Source organism: Bufo bufo, chromosome 1, assembly GCF_905171765.1.
Source record: "Bufo bufo chromosome 1, aBufBuf1.1, whole genome shotgun sequence".
NCBI classification, from domain to species: domain Eukaryota; kingdom Metazoa; phylum Chordata; class Amphibia; order Anura; family Bufonidae; genus Bufo; species Bufo bufo.
In genome coordinates this window covers 133702484-133721493 of record NC_053389.1, presented here as the reverse complement: position 1 = coordinate 133721493, position 19010 = coordinate 133702484, and the positions used below count along the sequence as shown (strand labels likewise).

Below are 19010 nucleotides of genomic sequence, written 5' to 3'. Positions count from 1 at the left end.
AGGTTGCATCATTACAGTGTCTGGCCGTATGACATTCACTAGTAACAAGTCCATGGAGATTGAGGTGTTTGTGGATGCAGACAAATTAGTTGGTGACACCCAGGAGCAATACAGAGCAGTCAGCGCCTTCTTCACTTATGTCTCTCTCAGCAAAGATGCCAAACCTCTCCCTGTTCCACAGATTGTGGTGAGTACTATCTGTTTTGTGCCCAGTTATCCTCTACTGCTGAGTTATCAAAAATTCTTTCAGCCCTTTCACATATCTAGACCCACACTTAGGCCTCATGCACACGGCCGTTCATTTGGTCCGCATCCGAGTCGCAGTTTTGGCGGCTCGGATGCGGGCCCATTCACTTCAATGGGGCCACAAAAGATGCAGACAGAACTCCGTGTGCTGTCCGCATCCGTTGCTCCGTTCCATGGTCCGCAAAAAAAATATAACCTGTCCTATAGGCAGTTATATTAAACGCTGTCCGTGCCGTTCCGCAAATTGCGGAACGCACGCGGACACCATCCGTGTTTTGCGGATCCGCGATTTGCGGACCGCAAAACACCCAACAGTCGTGTGCATGAGGCCTAAGCTTGTCACTTTCGAGACATTGTTTGCAAACTTTTGGCACCTCTCATTTTAGGGCTCTTTCACACCTGCGTTCTTGTCTTCCGGCATAGAGTTCCGTCGTCGGGGCTCTATGCCGGAAGAATCCTGATCAGGATTATCCTAATGCATTCTGAATGGAGAGAAATCCGTTCAGGATGCATCAGGATGTCTTCAGTTCCGGAACGGAACGTTTTTTGGCCGGAGAAAATACCGCAGCATGCTGCGCTTTTTGCTCCGGCCAAAAATCCGTAACACTTGCCGCAAGGCCGGATCCGGAATTAATGCCCATTGAAAGGCATTGATCCGGATCCGGCCTTAAGCTAAACGTCGTTTCGGCGCATTGCCGGAGCCGACATTTAGCTTTTTCAGAGTGGTTACCATGGCTGCCGGGACGCTAAAGTCCTGACAGCCATGGTAAGTGTAGCGGGGAGCGGGGGAGCAGCATACTTACCGTCCGTGCGGCTCCCGGGGCGCTCCAGAGTGACGTCAGGGCGCCCCAAGCGCATGGATCATGTGATCGCATTGGACACGTCATCCATGCGCATGGGGCGCTCTGACGTCACTCTGGAGCGCCCCGGGAGCCGCACGGACTGTAAGTATACCGCTCCCCCGCTCCCCGCTCCTACTATGGCAACCAGGACTTTAATAGCGTCCTGGGTGCCATAGTAACACTGAACGCATTTGGAAGACGGTTCCGTCTTCAAATGCTTTCAGTACACTTGCGTTTTTCCGGATCCGGCGTGTAATTCCGGCAAGTGGAGTACACGCCGGATCCGGACAACGCAAGTGTGAAAGAGGCCTTAGACACTTTATTATTCAGCTGCACCAAGAAGAATGACCCGACATTCTCAAGTTTCACAGTTTTAAACAAGAATGTGGGTCTGATCAGTTTTTGCCTATTTTATAGATGGATTTATGAAGCTGAAATCCACGTTGCTGGCGCAGAAAAGTGGCTCAGATTGGATCAATTTAGAGTTGATCTAACGCTTTTGGTGGACAGATTTTCAGAACATGTGGATACATTTTGGGGGCATGTGTACAGATTTTTGGCACAAGCTAAAGCAACAAATAGGCATTAAGAACTAGACTAAATAGTCAAAAAATGCACCAGATTCAACCACGAATAAATTTGGCGCAGTTTGTCTGTTTACTCTCTTTATAAATTACAGAGGGTTAGTAACTCTGGGCCAATATGTGTTCCACGAATTATCACCCAGGTTTCCTAGATTCCTGATTAGCAAATCTATATATCCCCATGCTCTTTTAAAAGCCAGGAGACTTCTATAAAAAGGAAAGTTCTCGTAGACTCCCTGAAGAGTAGGCTTACCGGATTAACAAACCCCGGTCCCTGCTAATGTCAGTATACTACCAATGGTGTCATGACCACTGAGGGGGCACTGTGGCTGGCACATTAAAGGGGTACTGTACATAGCACTTGTTTATGAGACATTGGCTCTGGCACTATTTGAGAGACATGTTGGCTGTCATTGTTGTGGGGCCACTGTGACTGTCACTATTATGGAGGCTCTGACTGTTTTTAGTTTTGAGGGGATGTTAGTGTTATTGGGGCACTATACAACAATGGCAAATTTTGCTTCTCCATTCCCAACCTGTGGCACAGGAAGAGCTTCAAGACCCTCATCTATCTATATATCTCATATCTATCTATCTATCTATCTATCTATCTAATCTATCTATCTAATCTATCTCGATCTACCATCCATCCATCCTGGACCTTGGCTTCCGGATTCCTCCACCTTCTCTGATATGGATTGGCCTGGGTTGGACTCTCCCTCCAAAGTACCATACGATTTATTACTGAGCCGATCCTGACACAATAATGGGCCCCAAAGGTCCAGCAGAAGACAATCTCACTTATATTGGACAATTAACTGTCAATTAATTTGTGTCAACATCGGGGTCAGGAATATACATTGTGTACAACCAGGGGTGGGTTGGCCGTAGAGCTTACAGGTAAATTTCCCGTTGGGCTGATGCCCAGGGGGCCGCCTAAGCCCTTCTTATGGCCGGCCAGTGGAAGTTTTTGGGGATGTATTTTGTGATGGACTGTGGTATTTGGCTTTATTAGGGTTGTATAATGTGCCACAGTATGTTATTGCTGTCCCTGCATTCCATCAATTTGGACCCAACTACAAAACGGGGCCACTTTTAGTATTTTTTCCAGGGCCACTTTAAGTTCCCAGTCCACCCCTGGGCACTATGGATATCATTAGTTTAAATACACTATGGTTGTCACTAGTTATGGAGTCACTGTTCCTGTCACTAATTATGGGGGCCATTTGAGTCACTGTTATGTGTTCAAGGGCATTACGCTGGGGGTGTTTGGGGCATGGTCTATATTTTAAGTGGCAACACTTACATGGGAAAGTTATCTCTCTGAAGCAGTTCTTCAAAAGCAAATAAGTTCATGTCTGGAATTCACCCACATGGGAAATTAAAGGCCAGCCATGCTGGTTGTCACCCACCTTTTCCAGATAAAGCGATGAGACAGCTAAGGCTACTTTCACACTAGCGTTCGGAGCGGATCCGTCTGATGTTTCATCAGACGGATCCGCTCCGATAATGCAGACGTTCGCATCCGTTCAGAACGGATGCGTCTGCATTAAAACTTAGAAAATTTTCTAAGTGTGAAAGTTGTCTGAGCGGATCCATTCAGACTTTACATTGAAAGTCAATAGGGAACGGATCCGCTTGAAGATTGAGCCATATTGTGTCATCTTCAAGCGGATCCGTCCCCATTGACTTACATTGTAAGTCTGGACGGATCCGCTCGCCTCCGCACGGCCAGGTGGACACCCGAACGCTGCAAGCAGCGTTCAGGTGTCCGCTCACTGAGCGGAGCGGAGGCTGAGCGCTGGCAGGCGGATGCATTCTCAGTGGATCCGCCTCCACTGAGAATGCATTGGGGCCAGACGGATGCGTTCGGGGCCGCTCGTGAGCCCCTTCAAACGGTGCGCACGAGCGGACACCCGAACGCTAGTGTGAAAGTAGCCTTAATAGAAACTGACAGTGAACATCAACTAAAGAACTTACATTTACCGGTTTAGGCCTCTTTCAGACAAGCGCGCCCTGTGCACTCACACACAGCATGGTTTCCCGTTATGGACAATGCTCGTTTCGCAGAACTGCAAATCATTATCATGATTTATAATGCTGTGTCTCTCTGCATGACTTCACTTCTACAGAATTATACTGACAGCATTATGTCAGTATAATTCTGTAGAAGTAAGGTCAATCAGAGACACACAGCATTATAAACCATTATAATGCCGTACGCTCCTGTGAAATGAGCATGTCCTTAACAGGAAATCGCGCTCACAAACGGGGCGTTTCTACACAGGACACTCTTGTTTCAAAGAGGCTGTTTTTGTTTTGTGAGGGAAGCGCCCTTTAAGGAATTGCTTAATGTTTTTTCCAACTCGAGAGATGTCAGTTGATGTCGTTTGCATTTCATAAACAAGGGCAGATACTTGCTGGGATTATACATGGATTTATATGAAACAGAAGAGCTTACAATGCAAACAGGCTATAAATACACCGCTGCAAGCTTCATTAAAATTCATTCCACATTACCGAGAGTCCCTCAGGCCTGTATAGCAAGGGCACATGAAATAAATGCAATAAGTGATCTCACACTCCACCAATGCAATATATGATCAGTGACAAAATAATGGACATTAGTTCTTTAATATGGTTTTCACTTTAGAAGAGTAATCTGAAGAAATATCTGTACTACTATGATACTAGTAGACTAAAATACTGGCCCCTATGTACATGAATATATAATACTACTTCCCATGTTTAAGAACATAACTTCTATAATACTGTCCCAATGTACCTGCTATAATACTGCTACTATGGACAAGAGTATAACTACTAGAATACTGCTTGCTATGTACAAGAATTTAAGTACTATAATTCTGCATCCTACATACAAGAATATAACTACTATAATACTGCCTCCTATGTACAAGAATATAACTAATATAATACTGCCTCCTGTGTACAAGAATATAACTACTATAATACTGCCTCCTATGTACAAGAATATAACTACTATAATACAACCTCCTATGTACAAGAATATAACTAATATAATACTGCCTCCTATGTAAAAGAATATAACTAATATAATACTGCTCCTTTGTACAAGAATATAACTACTATAATACTGCTCCTATGTACTAGAATATAACTACTATAATACTGCTCCTATGTACAAGAATATAACTACTATAATACTGCTTACTATGTACAATAATATAGCTGCTATAATACTGTCCTTGATGTAAAAGGTTATGACTACTAAAATACTGTTCCCTATGTATACGAATATAATTAGTATAATAATGCTGCCTACGTACAAGGATATACTGGTAACTACTATAAAACTGCTCCTATGAACAGAAATAACATACTATCCCTATTAAGTAAATTGAGATATTGAACAGGAATTTCCCTTTAAGTAAAATATGCGAGGGGATGTTTTCTTATTTACTGTGATTTTGCATTTGGAAGCATGATTAGACATTGGGTAATGCGTCAATGTCCGTAGAAGGGAGACCGGTTGGCACCTCCAAATAGGACTTAATTATCCATTCATTAAATCTATAACACATACTGTAAAATGCATGCTATAATCCATTTAAGAAATGTCTAATTAAGCTGATAAGAGCCCTGAAAGGCTGACTTCTGTTACACGTACTTCACAAGTATCTGCACACCTCATAAGAATATGCTTTAGATGTAAAGGATTTAAGTAGATATAAGAGCAGACATGCTTCATCACCCAAGAAAGTGCTAAAATTAATTAAATCAGTACCATAGAGCTCCATCCAGGAAATAAAGAACAAAGAAAACTAATACACCCATTATTATCCAAAGTATTTGCAATACTCTTAACAGTCTGGTAAGATCTTTTCTATTTTTTTTTTTACTCATTTTATTGAAATAGAACAAGAAGAAATGGTACATAGTCACAAAGTATATCATCACAGTGTACATGTAGACAAGTGTGAACAATATTCGAGGAGAGATGGCTATCAGATCTGTTAAGATCTTACTTTCCCATAAGCGGCATTCATAGATAAGATATCAGAGACATTATCATATCCCAAGAATCAAGACTGAAAAAATGAATGCAGTGTTAAGCGATGCCATGACTCGGGAAATACACTGTTGCGTTCACTAGGCAGTATGCATGTGTGACAGAGTTACTGTTAATGGGGAAGAACACCAAGAACCCCAAATCTTCTCAAATTTTTGGGGGCATTTTCCTATGGCCATACATTATTTTTTCTAAGGGCAATACTTGGTTGACTAGTGCTTTCCATTGACCTAGTGTGGGTGGCCTATTCGCCATCCACCGAAGCACAATAGCTTTCCTGGCAAGAAACAAAGTTTCCCTCAAAAAGTTGCATACATATAATGTACGATTATCGTTCTCCACCACACCTAGAAGACATATCTTGGGACAGCAGTGCAGAACATCAGGTATCATAGTGGACAAAGTGTCCACAACCGCCTTCCAAAAGGACTGAATAAATCTGCAATCACACAGTAGGTGCCAAAAATCCGTGTTGACTTGAGCGCATCTATGGCATCTGGTGTGGTCAATCCTGCCCATTTTATACAGTCTGGTTGGGGTTAAGTAACTCCTATGGAGTATAAAGAGCTGTACTAGTCTATTATTGAGGGAAGGCGAAAAGCCCATTGGAGCATTCAACGCCTCGGATCATTCTTCTGTGGTTAGATGAGGTATCCGTTCCTTCCATCTAGACTCCACTAGCAAGGGTTTTGAAAGCATTTTAAGGTCCAGAAGGTGAGTATATAAGGCTGAGATCATGCCCTTAGGACCTTGTGTCTTAAGAACACCAATCAATGGATATTTGGAAATAGCCCTTGTGTTATTGTGAAACTGCACATGTAAAGCATGTCGCAACTGCAAGTATCTGTAAAAATGGGACCTTAGAACTCCTGCCTTCGCTTGAAGCTGGGTAAATGAAAACAAGATTCCATAATCATACAAATCCCTTAGAGTGAGTATGGCGTAATTTTCCGAAACAGTTCTCCCCTCACATTGCATTAAATGTGGAAACATAGGATTGTCCCATAGTGTAACAGCATCAGGAAGGTTGTGGTATTGTTGAAGTTTTGCGGCCTTCCATACCTGATGTTCCAGTCTATGAGCCGGTACAACTCGACCGGAAACTGACTGAAGATTTTCTAGTATAGATAGACAAGACCGGCACTCACTTTTTCTTCTGCTGTTTAAATCTCTTTATTCGTCACATAAGAGATATTCTGTGACGTGCGTTTCGGCGACAATACGAGATATTGCATAATCTGTTTGAGAAAGCCTCGTATTGTAGCCGAAACGCGCGTCACAGAATATCTCTTATGTGACGAATAAAGAGATTTAAACAACAGAAGGAAAAGTGAGTGCCGGTCTTGTCTATCTATACTAGTGGGATTGTTGTCTCGGACTCGTGCACCACGCCTCTTGAACGGAGTGCCGGCTGATCACTACTTGAAGATTTTCTAGGACAGGCCATAGGGTAGAAAGCCGCAAATAGTGTTGCAAATAAAATTCTGAATTAGGAAGGGCAGACTGAGAGACCCACGCGGACAAGAATCGCAATTGACCTGCTAGAAAATACTAAAATAGGTCAGGCAGAGCTGCCCCTCCCTGCTGCCAACTCCTCTGTAAAGTAGTCAAAGCCAACTTCCTCCTTTCTCTACCCCACACAAAAGCTGCCATAATAGTATGCAGCCGGTCCAAAAAAACTCTCGGAATTGAGGTGCAGGCGTGTTCCAACAAATACAGTGCTTTGGGCAAGAGGACCATCTTGATCAGGTTTAATCTACCCATAATGGATAGAGGAAGGGTGGCCTAGGCCCTGAACTTGTCCGTAGCATAAGATATAATGTGGGCGATATTTAGTTGGTGGGATAAGGAGGGATCCTTGGTAATAATGAAACCCAAGTACTTAAAGTGATCCACTACCAGCAAGTTATGATACATGGAAGGCCAGCTCGGGGGCCACAAGGGCATGAGGGCAGACTTAGACCAATTAATTCGCAGACCTGAATAATGGCCAAAGAGGTCAATGAGTTCAATCGCCCTTGGTAAGGACACCTCTACCTCATCCATATATAATATTAGGTCGTCCGCATATAACCCCAATCTGTCCTCCCTACCCCCCACAGAAATTCCCTTGAAAATGTCATCCTGACGGACCCTAAGGGCAAGGTTTTCTATGGCCACTGCGAATAACAGGGGTGATAGGTGGCACCCTTGTCTGGTTCCACGATGTAGTTGGAAGGTAGTTGACAGGGAGCCATTAATTAAGATATTAGCTGTAGGTCTTTGGTACAGTACCTGGATCCACTTAATAAAAATCAGACCAAAACCAAAACTTTCCAAGACTTGTAACAAAAATGGCCACTCAACGGAATCAAACGCCTTGGCCGTGTCTAAGGTGGCCAAGGGCAACTGTTTATTTGCTGCATAGCCAAGTTGCGAGATAATGTGGGCTCATCTAATATTACTGGAGGTAGACCGTCCGGGCCTGGGGTTTTCCCTAGATTAAGCCCCTTAATGGCAACTCTAATCTCTTCAAGCATAATCTTCTCATCAAGAAGTCCCTATCCAGGGGAGATAATTGAGGATGAGACACCTCCCGAAGATATGCTGCAAGCTCAGAAGTGGTATATTGGGACCTTGAAGTATATAATTCTTGATAAAATTCTTTAAATCTATTTAAGATTCCCCTAGGTTCCTCCACTATGACGCCACCAGAATCCTGGATGCGCAACACCGGCGGGGCCATAGTGTTCCGTCTCATGACCTGGGCCAGTACCTTCCCTGTTTTATTACCGTGTTCAAACACCTGCTGCCTGAGGAAGAACAGCTTACGGTCGCTCCTCTCCTGCAGACATAGCCCTTCAGCATCCAATCTAGTCTATTCTCCTCTGTGGGAACCGAGATATATTTAAGTTCAGCGGTTTTGCAGTGTGCGCTCAACTCCTCCTCCTTAAGCCGAGCTGTTTTCTTAATATACAAAATAGAGGACTTGATACATCCACGCAAAAAGGCTTTTAAGGTATCCCACAGTAGGAAAATATCGTTCTCATTCTTATTCAGGTCAAGAAACATTTGTACTTGTCCACGAATGATTGCATCCCAGATCATCAGGGAGAGCCAGAATGGGTGAATCGTGACGCAGGAGACCGAGGTCCACTCTGATCTCCTCTATCTTGCCTGTGAGGGACGATTGGCACCCCATTATAGCTGCCATCAGCTGGCTGTGGGAGGATTGCAGGGTAAGTTCAGGCTCCCCTTCGGCTTCAGCATGCGATTGGTGCGCGGACTGACCTCTGGTTTGCGGTGCACGTGGGGAAGAGGGGACGGCGGCGCCATGTTGGGCCTCTTGCCGGGCAAACTCTTTGAGGCGGTCAGCTGCCTGCTGTGCTTTGCTAGGGCTCATGGCGTGATGTACGGCTGCCGGGAGCACTTGGGCGCTGCTGTGGTGAGAGATAGCTTGGTTACAAGCTGCAGGATGGCTCAGGATCAATGGCGGGAGCAGGAGCTGCTCCTAGACGCGTCCGGCCATGTCGGCAGTTGGCCACGCCCCCAGTCTGGTAAGATCTTAACGCTGAAACCTCCACAGATACCCCATTTCCAAGTTAAAATGTAGTTGTCTGGGCCACTCATTGCCACTATTGGTGATTGTAAGGTGTGGACAGCAACATGTCTTGTGCTTTCTTGTCCCAGGATGGTAGCGAGACGTGACATGACCCAATACTGATAGGGTGGGTGAGAGGTGGAATGAACTATCCTGGCGGAGATCTCCCTCTCCACAGATACCACCCAACCACTTTAAGTATATAGGCCACCCGTTTTTCCTACAAGTGATGGGAAGCTTAGACACCAAGAAGCCCTATGACTTCTTGAAAAATAGTAGTTATAGAGGCTCACCCACGTACAGGTAGAGATTGGTGCTCTTATCATATTTAACACACCCATTAAAAATGCAAGTAAATGTAAACAATTGAATCAGAGCAACAGGCACTCAACATCTGAAACCACACGAGGAGAATATACAGTATAAAAATTGTGAACACTTTAAATGTATTTGACACTGTAAAAACTATGTTAAAACAATGAGTTTAAATGTAGGTACATATAGTGATAACAATTGTTCAGGCCAATAAGGTGCAGTCCACATGAGAATAATTCCTGCAACCTAAAAAGTGGGAGCAATAGAATACAGTCTCAAAGAATTTACACAGATGGCTCCCCCTTTATAGGTGGTTGCTATTGGGATGATGATGTCCCTTTAAGATGTCACAGAGGTTGTGATTGTATCAATGCAGTCTCCAGGGTGAGTAGTACAACCCAGATGAATGTGAAATAGTTTTCACCAGTTGATATATAGTTGTACTGTTGTCACTTTTGGTCCTCTATGTGATTCATGATAGTGTGTTCACACATATGGTATATCTTAACCATATGCTGGTGATATTACTTTGATATATACTGGCTGTAAAAATCAACGGAACAGTCTATATGACCTTATTTTAAACCGCTAGCAGCATATGTGTCCATTTAATTACAGCACTGTGTCCATAGAGTCATTGAACGTTAAGCATATGCAAAGTCCCTTTATAAAAGTGGGTGATATTATCATATGATGCCGCTACAGCGTGGCGTCCCACTCAGCAGCCGATATCTGGTTTTCTATTACCTCCTTCCTGAAGACCGCTCCGACCGAGGTAGCTCACCTCCCGGCTGCGCTAAATGTAGTTCTCCAAGGGCAGTAACTGGCGTCCCACGTGGTTAAGGTTCGGCATCCCACGTGTTCAATGCATTGGTCTCCGGTGGTGCAGCCTTGACCTCAGTAAGGGGAGGAGGTACAGATGGTGATTAAATCATTCAATAGAGCGATTCTCCTGCTCCTTAATAGTGCGCTCCTTTAACATATATCCATGATATCAAAAGTGGGCTACCCACTGAAGAAGTGAGTCAACACTCCGAAACGTGCATGGTTGGAAGTTGTATACCTATGCACCCCAAGACTCGCTTCTGATATCCGTGGATATACGTTAAAGGAGCGTATTAAAGTGTTCACAATTTTTATATATTCTCCTCGTGTGGTTTGAGATATTGAGTGCATGTCCCTATGACTTCATGTTCTGGGGTGATAAAGAGTTTGGATGAAACACTACTGTCAAGGTGTATGTACCTGTGGCTGTGGGATGCATCATTGGAGACCACAGGATCAGGTTGGCCTTATCCTCCTTGTGAAGCTGTGTAAAGCTCCCTATCCACATATAGATATTCCATCTCCACTGTAAAGGTTCTATTACACGGGGTGAATATCGTACCGATTCTCATGCATGCAAGCAAAAATGGACGGGAATCGTGTGATGTAATAAGTATAAATGATTGACAGATGAGCGATAAATCGATCGTTTCTCGCCCATCATGATCTTTCAGCATGCTATAAAATTATCGTTTGTAGTTAATAGATCCGTTCATATGATATGTTGCCATCCAGTTGGTATTAATCCACTTCGTGACTTGGGGGAGTGGCAATAGTTGTGTCTTTGAAATTTACATGTTTTTTTCCATTGGTTTCCTTGAACCGGAAATACGTTACTGGATGGGGAATGGGGCATACAATGGTTGGTACAGTAGGTGGTTATCATGTGATGTGCACCCATCTCTACAACGTCATCCATTGTCACAAGTTTTAATCCACCTGAAGACCAACCTGTTGACCAAGCATCTGTCCACCATCTTTACATGTAATAACCGTGAACAATTTAAAATCAAAAGACGATTATTGATGCGTATAATAAAGCGAAAGTTTTGTCACTAATGAGTCGCTACATCTTTGATCATTTTTCATGATGTGTAGGACATCTGCTAGTGTAATAGTACCTTAAGTGATGAAAAGGTGTGGACACCAGCCAGCTCCAGGCTTTCCTGTCCCATGTTGCTGTGGGGAAGAGAAGTGAAACAATACTAGTACTATAGGGTAGGCACCTTAAGGCTGTGGGGCCATGGTGGGAGATCATAGGATTATGCCCCATCCTCCTCCTCCTTAACCCAGGTAGAGCTCCCTCTATTATTATGGGGTCGAAACAGTTTGTACCAAACTAGACCTTCCATTTATGGCCTTTTGTAGATCACCTTCCAAGAGACTCTAGCTTTGATTCACCCACATTTCAAGATGCTGAAAAGTAAATACGATTTTGATCAAACAGAGGCTTCACTTTTGCTCATGGTAATTGATCTTCCATGAATCCATCAGGAATGGTCTGGTGTGATTTAAAGCAACTCCCTCCAGACTTCTGCAACTAAAGCACGTTACCGAGCATAAATGGAATAATCCTATTTGTACTGGCAGTTTAGTTATTCTGTACTTTATAATCATTCTGCCCTTTCTATAATGGACATCCGCTCTCCATGTATTGACTTCAGACTACCTCAGGCCCCCTTTAGGCACTGTAGCTAAACAGATCCCTAATGGAACTTACCTAAAAAGCAGTCAACAAGCAAGTACTGAATAAATAGCAGGTAAGCTTTACTATAAAGGGGTTGTCTGAGATTTTGATATTCATGGCCTATCCTTAGGATAGTTCCTCAATATCTGATTGGTAGAGGTCCAGTTTCCATTACCCACACCTATCAGCTGTTTGAAGACGCCAAAGCACTCTGAGGAGCGTTGAGGCTTCCTTATAGCTTACCAAGCACAGCACCGTACATTGTATAGCGGCTGAGGTTGGTATTGGAATGGGACTGAGCTACACTTAGGCCAATTGACCAATGAACAAGACGTCACTGGCCTAGGAAGAGGCTGTAGCATTCACAGGCACGCTATGGTCTCTTCAAACTGCTGAGTGCTGGGAGTCGAAACCCTACCGATCATATATTGGTGACCTATCCTGACGATGCCTTAGGCCCTCAAGAATAAAGTATTCTCGGGGCCCAACCCCTATATCATCAATAAAGTCTTAAGGGCCCTTTACACGGGCTGAGAATTCTAAAGAGAATCGCTAACTAGCATGCATAAGAACACTTGTTAGCGATTATCCTGCAGTGTAAATGTACTGCTGATTTGAGTGGACACAAAAATCCAACCCTGTGTATATATACATACATTTTTAACATTTATCTGTCATCCCAAGGCTTGATTGGAGCGCAATGTTATCTCCAAAGATGAGCTTCATTTACTTGTCAAGTGATTAATAATTTAAACTGAAACAATTTTCATCCGTTTGAAAGTTTTTTTCTTTCTCCCAGAATTCCTTGCTTTAATTACCTGATAGGCTCCACACATTAAAAAGATCTCATTAGCTTGCACTATTTTTGGAAATTATTCTAATGGAAAACTGGTCATTTTCTGGTTCTCATCTCTAATTATAGCAGACGAACATGGATCTAAGACCTCTGTGAAAAATGATGCAAGTGCATGACATTATTGCATAATATCTCAGAAATGAGGATATTCATAAATATTAAACATTGTCTGTTAGGGATATGGAACAATTGCTATAAATAAAAAACATTTGAGGACCCATTTGAGAACAAGGAGATATTGATTGAGACTTTTTTTTAGCTTTTTTCCCCCTCCTTTTTTAACCCTTAGCAAGCTGTGCGTTTATTGAGAACGGCTTGTTCCTGGCACCCTACCAATGCCCATACACAATAGATAAATCATTGGAACCCTCTGATTTCAGCTGGATTTAAAGGGGTTGTCACCTCAGACATTGGTGGCATATCGCTAGAATATGCCACCAGTATCAGATAAGTGCAGGTCCCACCTCTGCAATCTGCTCCTATCTAGAGAATGGGGCCCGCAAAGTGAAGGGGAGCACACCGCACTTGCGTGGCATGCTGTCTGTTCATTTCTATGGATGTCCCAAAAATAGCCAAACGAGTGCACTTGGCTATTTTTGGGATTCCTATAGAAATGAATGGAGAGAGCACTGCACAAGCGCGGCCACCACTCTGAGCAAGCACTTGGATATTTTTGGAACGCCCATAAAAATGAATGGAAGGCAGTCACGCATGCGCTGCTGTTCTCCATTAAATTTGAGGGTCCCACCTATCTGACATTGGTAGCATATCCTAACAATATGGCACCAATGTCGGAGATGAGACAACCCCTTTAAGGTGTATGGAGGTCTCCTGAGTCTTCCTGATGTGAAGGGAAGGTGTCAGGCATATTTGATGTCAAAATCTCCAATTCTTAACCTCTAGGCATCATAGGCATTTTCCCTTTTGTTTCATTCAGTGTGTTCACTGCATGCTAAAAGTAGCTTGTTTCTTTTCTACCAGTATGACTACAGTGATACTAAATTTATATTGTTTTTGTGTATTACTACTTTTAAAAAAAAAATTGAAAAAAAATTGCTTTGTGTCACCATATTCTGACAACTATAAATTTCTATATTTAAATCTACAGCGCTGTGTAAGGGCATTTTTTGCTGAGTGAGCTGTAGTTCTTATTGGAGTTCATAACTTTATCACTTTTTATTACATTTTATTCAATGGACAAAGTGACCAAAAAACTTCCATTTGGGCATTTTTTTTCCCCATTACTGCAGTTAATTTTTAACATTTGGAAATGGGCTATAATTTAAATTTTTTATACTTTTGCTTTTTAGGTATATTTTTTAAAAACATTTGAATATGCGATCGCTGGATCACTTATACCATTAGTACTGCAGTCTATGATGATTGTGATGTGCCGTAGGCAGGGCTTAATAGGAAGATTACAATAGCAGGTCTGCATCCAGCAATTTTGCCATGGGGGGCCATTGGTGGTTAGAGCCTCTGACTGCCTTCTCATATGCCACAATTGCTATTGACTGAGGCACCTGAGGGGTTACGTTTCCATGATTGGAGAAATCTGCCATCACAGACACTGACACAAAAAAACATCCATACTTGGCCAAGGGAAACTATCACATTGAATGTGATGTCTGGTCTGTGGGCATCATATTATAGAACAGGAGATGCTGAGAAGACTAATATGTATATAATTCAATAGAACAATATTCAGTAAAGCTTGTAATTTAGGAGTCTAGGGGTTGAACACTATATCTGTATGTATAGTCATACATGGAAAGCTGTGAGTAGGACTGCCCACTGGACTCCTAAGTCAAGAAAGTGCATCTTTCCAGAAAACTCAATCTGCTCGGCTCCTCCTACTTATAACAGATTGGATGCCATGTTTATGGTGATGTTTAACGGGTTGTCTAATTTAGAAAACCCATTTCATGTTACCCTTTTAGAGCATGCTGGCGTGTCCTCTGTTCAGGATCCTCATCTTTTCATCAGAGTGGAGAGCGATTACAAAGGGTGTCTCTCACTTTGGAGGACCTGTCCTGCCCTCTATTACACAGACAACCCATGGTTTTGAATGGGGACTGTGTAATGCTTAATTTCCCCTGTGGTGGTGCTGCAGAAAAATGGAACAGTTAATGCCAGTTTTTTTTTCCCCACAGATGACATCTTATTGCTAACCAGCAGACTGATCAGTTTATTGTTCTTTTTACTAAGTATTGATTGTCCAAGCGTAAAAAACACTCTTCTAGGAGAAGTCGTTAGTTGTACAGCTTCATGAGAGCGCTATCAAATTGGCGGTATAACAACAACTGTAGAGTAATTGGGATGCAGTGATCCTACCACACTTATTGATAAGGGAACCTTTTCTCATGTTCATATTTGAAGTTAGTGGACAACCAGGTAATATATGGTCACATCAAGTCCTCCAGTCTTCTCAACTCTGTCTAATCGAAGGCCGTCCTGAGCTGGGAACTTGCTTCTATGATGTCCAAATGCTCCAATAGGTCACTTGGAAAGGGATAATTCAGATAGGATAACCCCTGTAAGTACCCTTGTTCCTCTTAGATTCACCTGGTATCTTGCTGCCACTGTAGAGTCAGGTTTCGGAGAGCTGCTGCTGTTGTTGCTCTGGTTTCTGCATGAAAGATGTTTGTGTCCTGAGGCGATGAGGAGGAGGACGAGGGAAAGATTAGGCCAGATTATTCCAGCGATGATTTGTGACCTAGAAATTACTTTAGGGTGCCTCGGAGCTAAGGTACTGGCATTTGTTAGGCTGCAGCTAGACTGGCGCTTTTGTCCTTGGTCTGTGTTCGTTGACAAGAATTTAGTTTGTCAGGACTTTTTTTTTTTTCCACCTCTTCATATTTTGTTAGAAATATTAGTTGAACAGTATGATTACACCATTATTATTATCTTAATTTGCAATATCTGTACTAGATAGAAGACGATGCTTTCTATGAGTTGTTTCAGGAACAGTGATATTGTCAATGGGCTGATGACAGCCACACACAAGGGTATATAGACCACCTACTGCTAGCAAAGGCCACCAGTTAAAGAGGACTGATCACCTTTCTGTTTTTCATCCATTAGAAGAATGATGTTCTCGATATCATTGTAATTCATAATAAAAACCCGCCATGTGCTTATAATTTGTAATAATTCCAAGCCTCGCAGTCCCAATCACAGCTAGCAACTCTCCTCCCCTTGGTCATTCCCACAAGACTATGGAATATTTGCTGAAAGCCCAGAATATTTTATCCTTTGTACATTATTTTGCTGTCTGTACTGACTAGATAAACACTAGAGAAGAAGATAAATGTTTTATCCAGTCTTAAAAGGTTTGTCCAAGGGGGAAATTGTTAGGACCCCCCCCTGGTGATCAGCACAGTATAGGTGGTCACTATGAGTGCCGCTTCCCCTTCAGTGTTTGAGCTTGTCCAAACAAATGGCTAGATCTGGAACTTTAGAAGGTCCCTTTCATTGTCCTTATCAGTGGGGGTCACAGAGGTCGGACCCCAATAGATCAAATTTTGATGGCTTATCCTAAGGAAAGGCCATAAATATTACAATGCCGGAGAACCCCTTTAAATGATGTTCTCCAGGGGCAAAACATTATTGGGAAAGGGCTCAGAGTAGTTAAAAAATAAATAAAAGAAGCTATACTTGCCTCACTGATCCTCTGCCACCCAGTTCCAACACTTTCCCAGCCCCTGCTGGTCTCTACTTACTTAGTTAAGTTACAATATACATGGGAAATGCCCACTTGCTAAATCTCTGGCCCAAGAGGTTACCCACATCACGTCAAGATGGGCTAGGAAGGTAGAGAACCCCCCCCCCCCCCATCCCCCGAAGAATGCCTTTAAAGGGTTCTCCAGGGCTGTAATAGATATGACCTCAGTATAGGCCATCAATGAAGGGTTCTGATTCCTTGACCCCCACTGAAAAGGACCATCTAAATTAACAGAACTAGCTCATGAACAGTAAAGAGATGTGGCGCTCATGCGGGCCCCTACATCTCCAAAGTCTTAAGTATATGCCATCACTAAATCACAGAAAACCCTTCTTGAAGTATAAGTAAAGTCTCATAATATACAATACAATCTTGAAGTTTATAAAGTAAAGTCTTATACAATTCATATACATTTATTTTCTGTGGATGGTAGTTATTGAAGGAAGAAATGAAGGGGTCTCCCATCATCAAGAACCACCCAACTGCACCACGTGAAGCGCTCGACAGCAAACCCATACATGGTATAATTGCACAAACTCACAAATTGCTACTTCTGTTTTGTAGCAGAAACCTTGTTACCCTGTCAAGATTTGACAGATTATAAAATGAGTCCTCCAGCTCCGAGCAGATCTTCAAGGGATTTATCAGGGGCAGGAATGTAAATGAGCAATTTGTACATGCTGATATTTCCAAGCAGAGAGAAGCGAGCAGCCTGGTCAGGCCAATTTATCCCACAGCACAGCGTGGCTTTTAAGACAACATGTAAATTGTATAATACGGGACCCTGAATATCTTTATAGGACAATAGAATAGCCTACAAAGCTGACAGGGAAGGTTATATGGGCATCAATTCGAAATTCTGGATTTTTCCGTCTCTGTCCCGGCTGAGATTTGTATACATCGTTATCCAGAAACATTCATATATCAGTAACTTGCATCGCAAGCAGTCAGATATATGGACATTTGAATTTATCATACGTTTGTAATGGGTTAACATATTCTGCACTGACTCCAAATATAATTCACCACTGCAAAGTTTCAGATGTAGCTGAGCTGAGTCGGTCACTACATTAGAGCTTTCACTGGTGATATTACAATGGGTTTTTAGGTTTTACTCAGGGGGCAGACATACCATATGGACAAACTGGGCAGGGGCTTAGAAAATAATAGTATGTCTTCTGTATATTAGATTGTACATTAAGAACTCTCTAAATTTCTGAGAGAGCCCTGAATTAATGGTTTTTGTATGGTGCGGTAGCACACTGACATCATTTTAATAACTGAAAAATGCAAGACTACTATACTGTTATTGCACAGGAGCCCTAATTTATTAGACTTCGTCCTTGGACTACTGAAAGTAACTGTAAAATTTGTTCCATAAGGACAGACATGGTTCATTTTTCCAGCAAGAGACCAATCAGGACCCTCTCTACGATTAGCCAAAATGGAGAGCCACTTTGGAGGAAATGGGCATTTACTGGGCTGTTTTTAAATATCCTATTCCCTTAACTGTGTGTGCATGCCCAGGTCACCCCTGGGAATGGTCATTGCCATTATTGGGATCCATGGGGGTCCCACACTTTGGGCTTACACGATCTGAGGTTATGATATGTCTAGTCATTAAGCAATTGGGACAACCCATTTTCATATGACTTTAAGTGGGACCCCCTCTATGACCCATGGACATTATAGATAGGGACCCATAGTGGAGAACTCTAGCATACTCAGTTGATCACTGCCTGTACATCTCCAGTAGCTGTCATCCCAATGCTCTTTTGAGCATGTTTTCAGTGGCAGGACATGAGGAAGCTGCTGCCAGACATCTCTAGTGTTGGTTTATCTCCTGCCAGACCAAAGGGATCCAGCAATTCAACATGATTAGGTTGGGGGACAGTTCGGAGGCCCCCATACCTATTATATTGAAATCTGCAGGTTCGGCCGACGATAATCTACTGTGTATGAAGAGCTGTTAGGCTGTGGTCCTGGCTTTTTTATGGTAAACACTGTCACGGCTTCATACATCTCAAAAAATGTAAGGTCATCTTGGTTTAGGAAGAAATGCTTCTTCGAAGAAAAAAATAATAATAGTCTTCTTCTTGACATTTTTCCAGCTGATTGATTTCACCAGCTAACTCCCAAACACATCTGCTGTTCTTGTTACACACTTCATCATAAGATCTTCCAAGTTCACTTGCCATTGTAATCCCACTCAGCCCTGCTTCAAGGTTAGCGCTTTGTGTAGCTGTCTTGTTTGACAGCAGTATAAAGATGCTGGGACAATGCAGCATTCATTCACT

At 42.7% G+C, this 19010-nt stretch overlaps 1 protein-coding gene across 4 annotated transcripts in view; it reads left to right on the top strand.

The window, feature by feature from the left end:
* ACOT7 (acyl-CoA thioesterase 7) overlaps nucleotides 1-19010 on the top strand; it is a 223866-nt gene that overhangs the window by 190588 nt on the left and 14268 nt on the right. For all 4 annotated transcript variants that reach the window (XM_040429650.1, XM_040429665.1, XM_040429658.1 and 1 more), the window contains one exon: nucleotides 3-187. In XM_040429650.1, the coding sequence (XP_040285584.1) occupies nucleotides 3-187 (185 nt within the window). The remainder of the gene's footprint in view (nucleotides 1-2; nucleotides 188-19010) is intronic.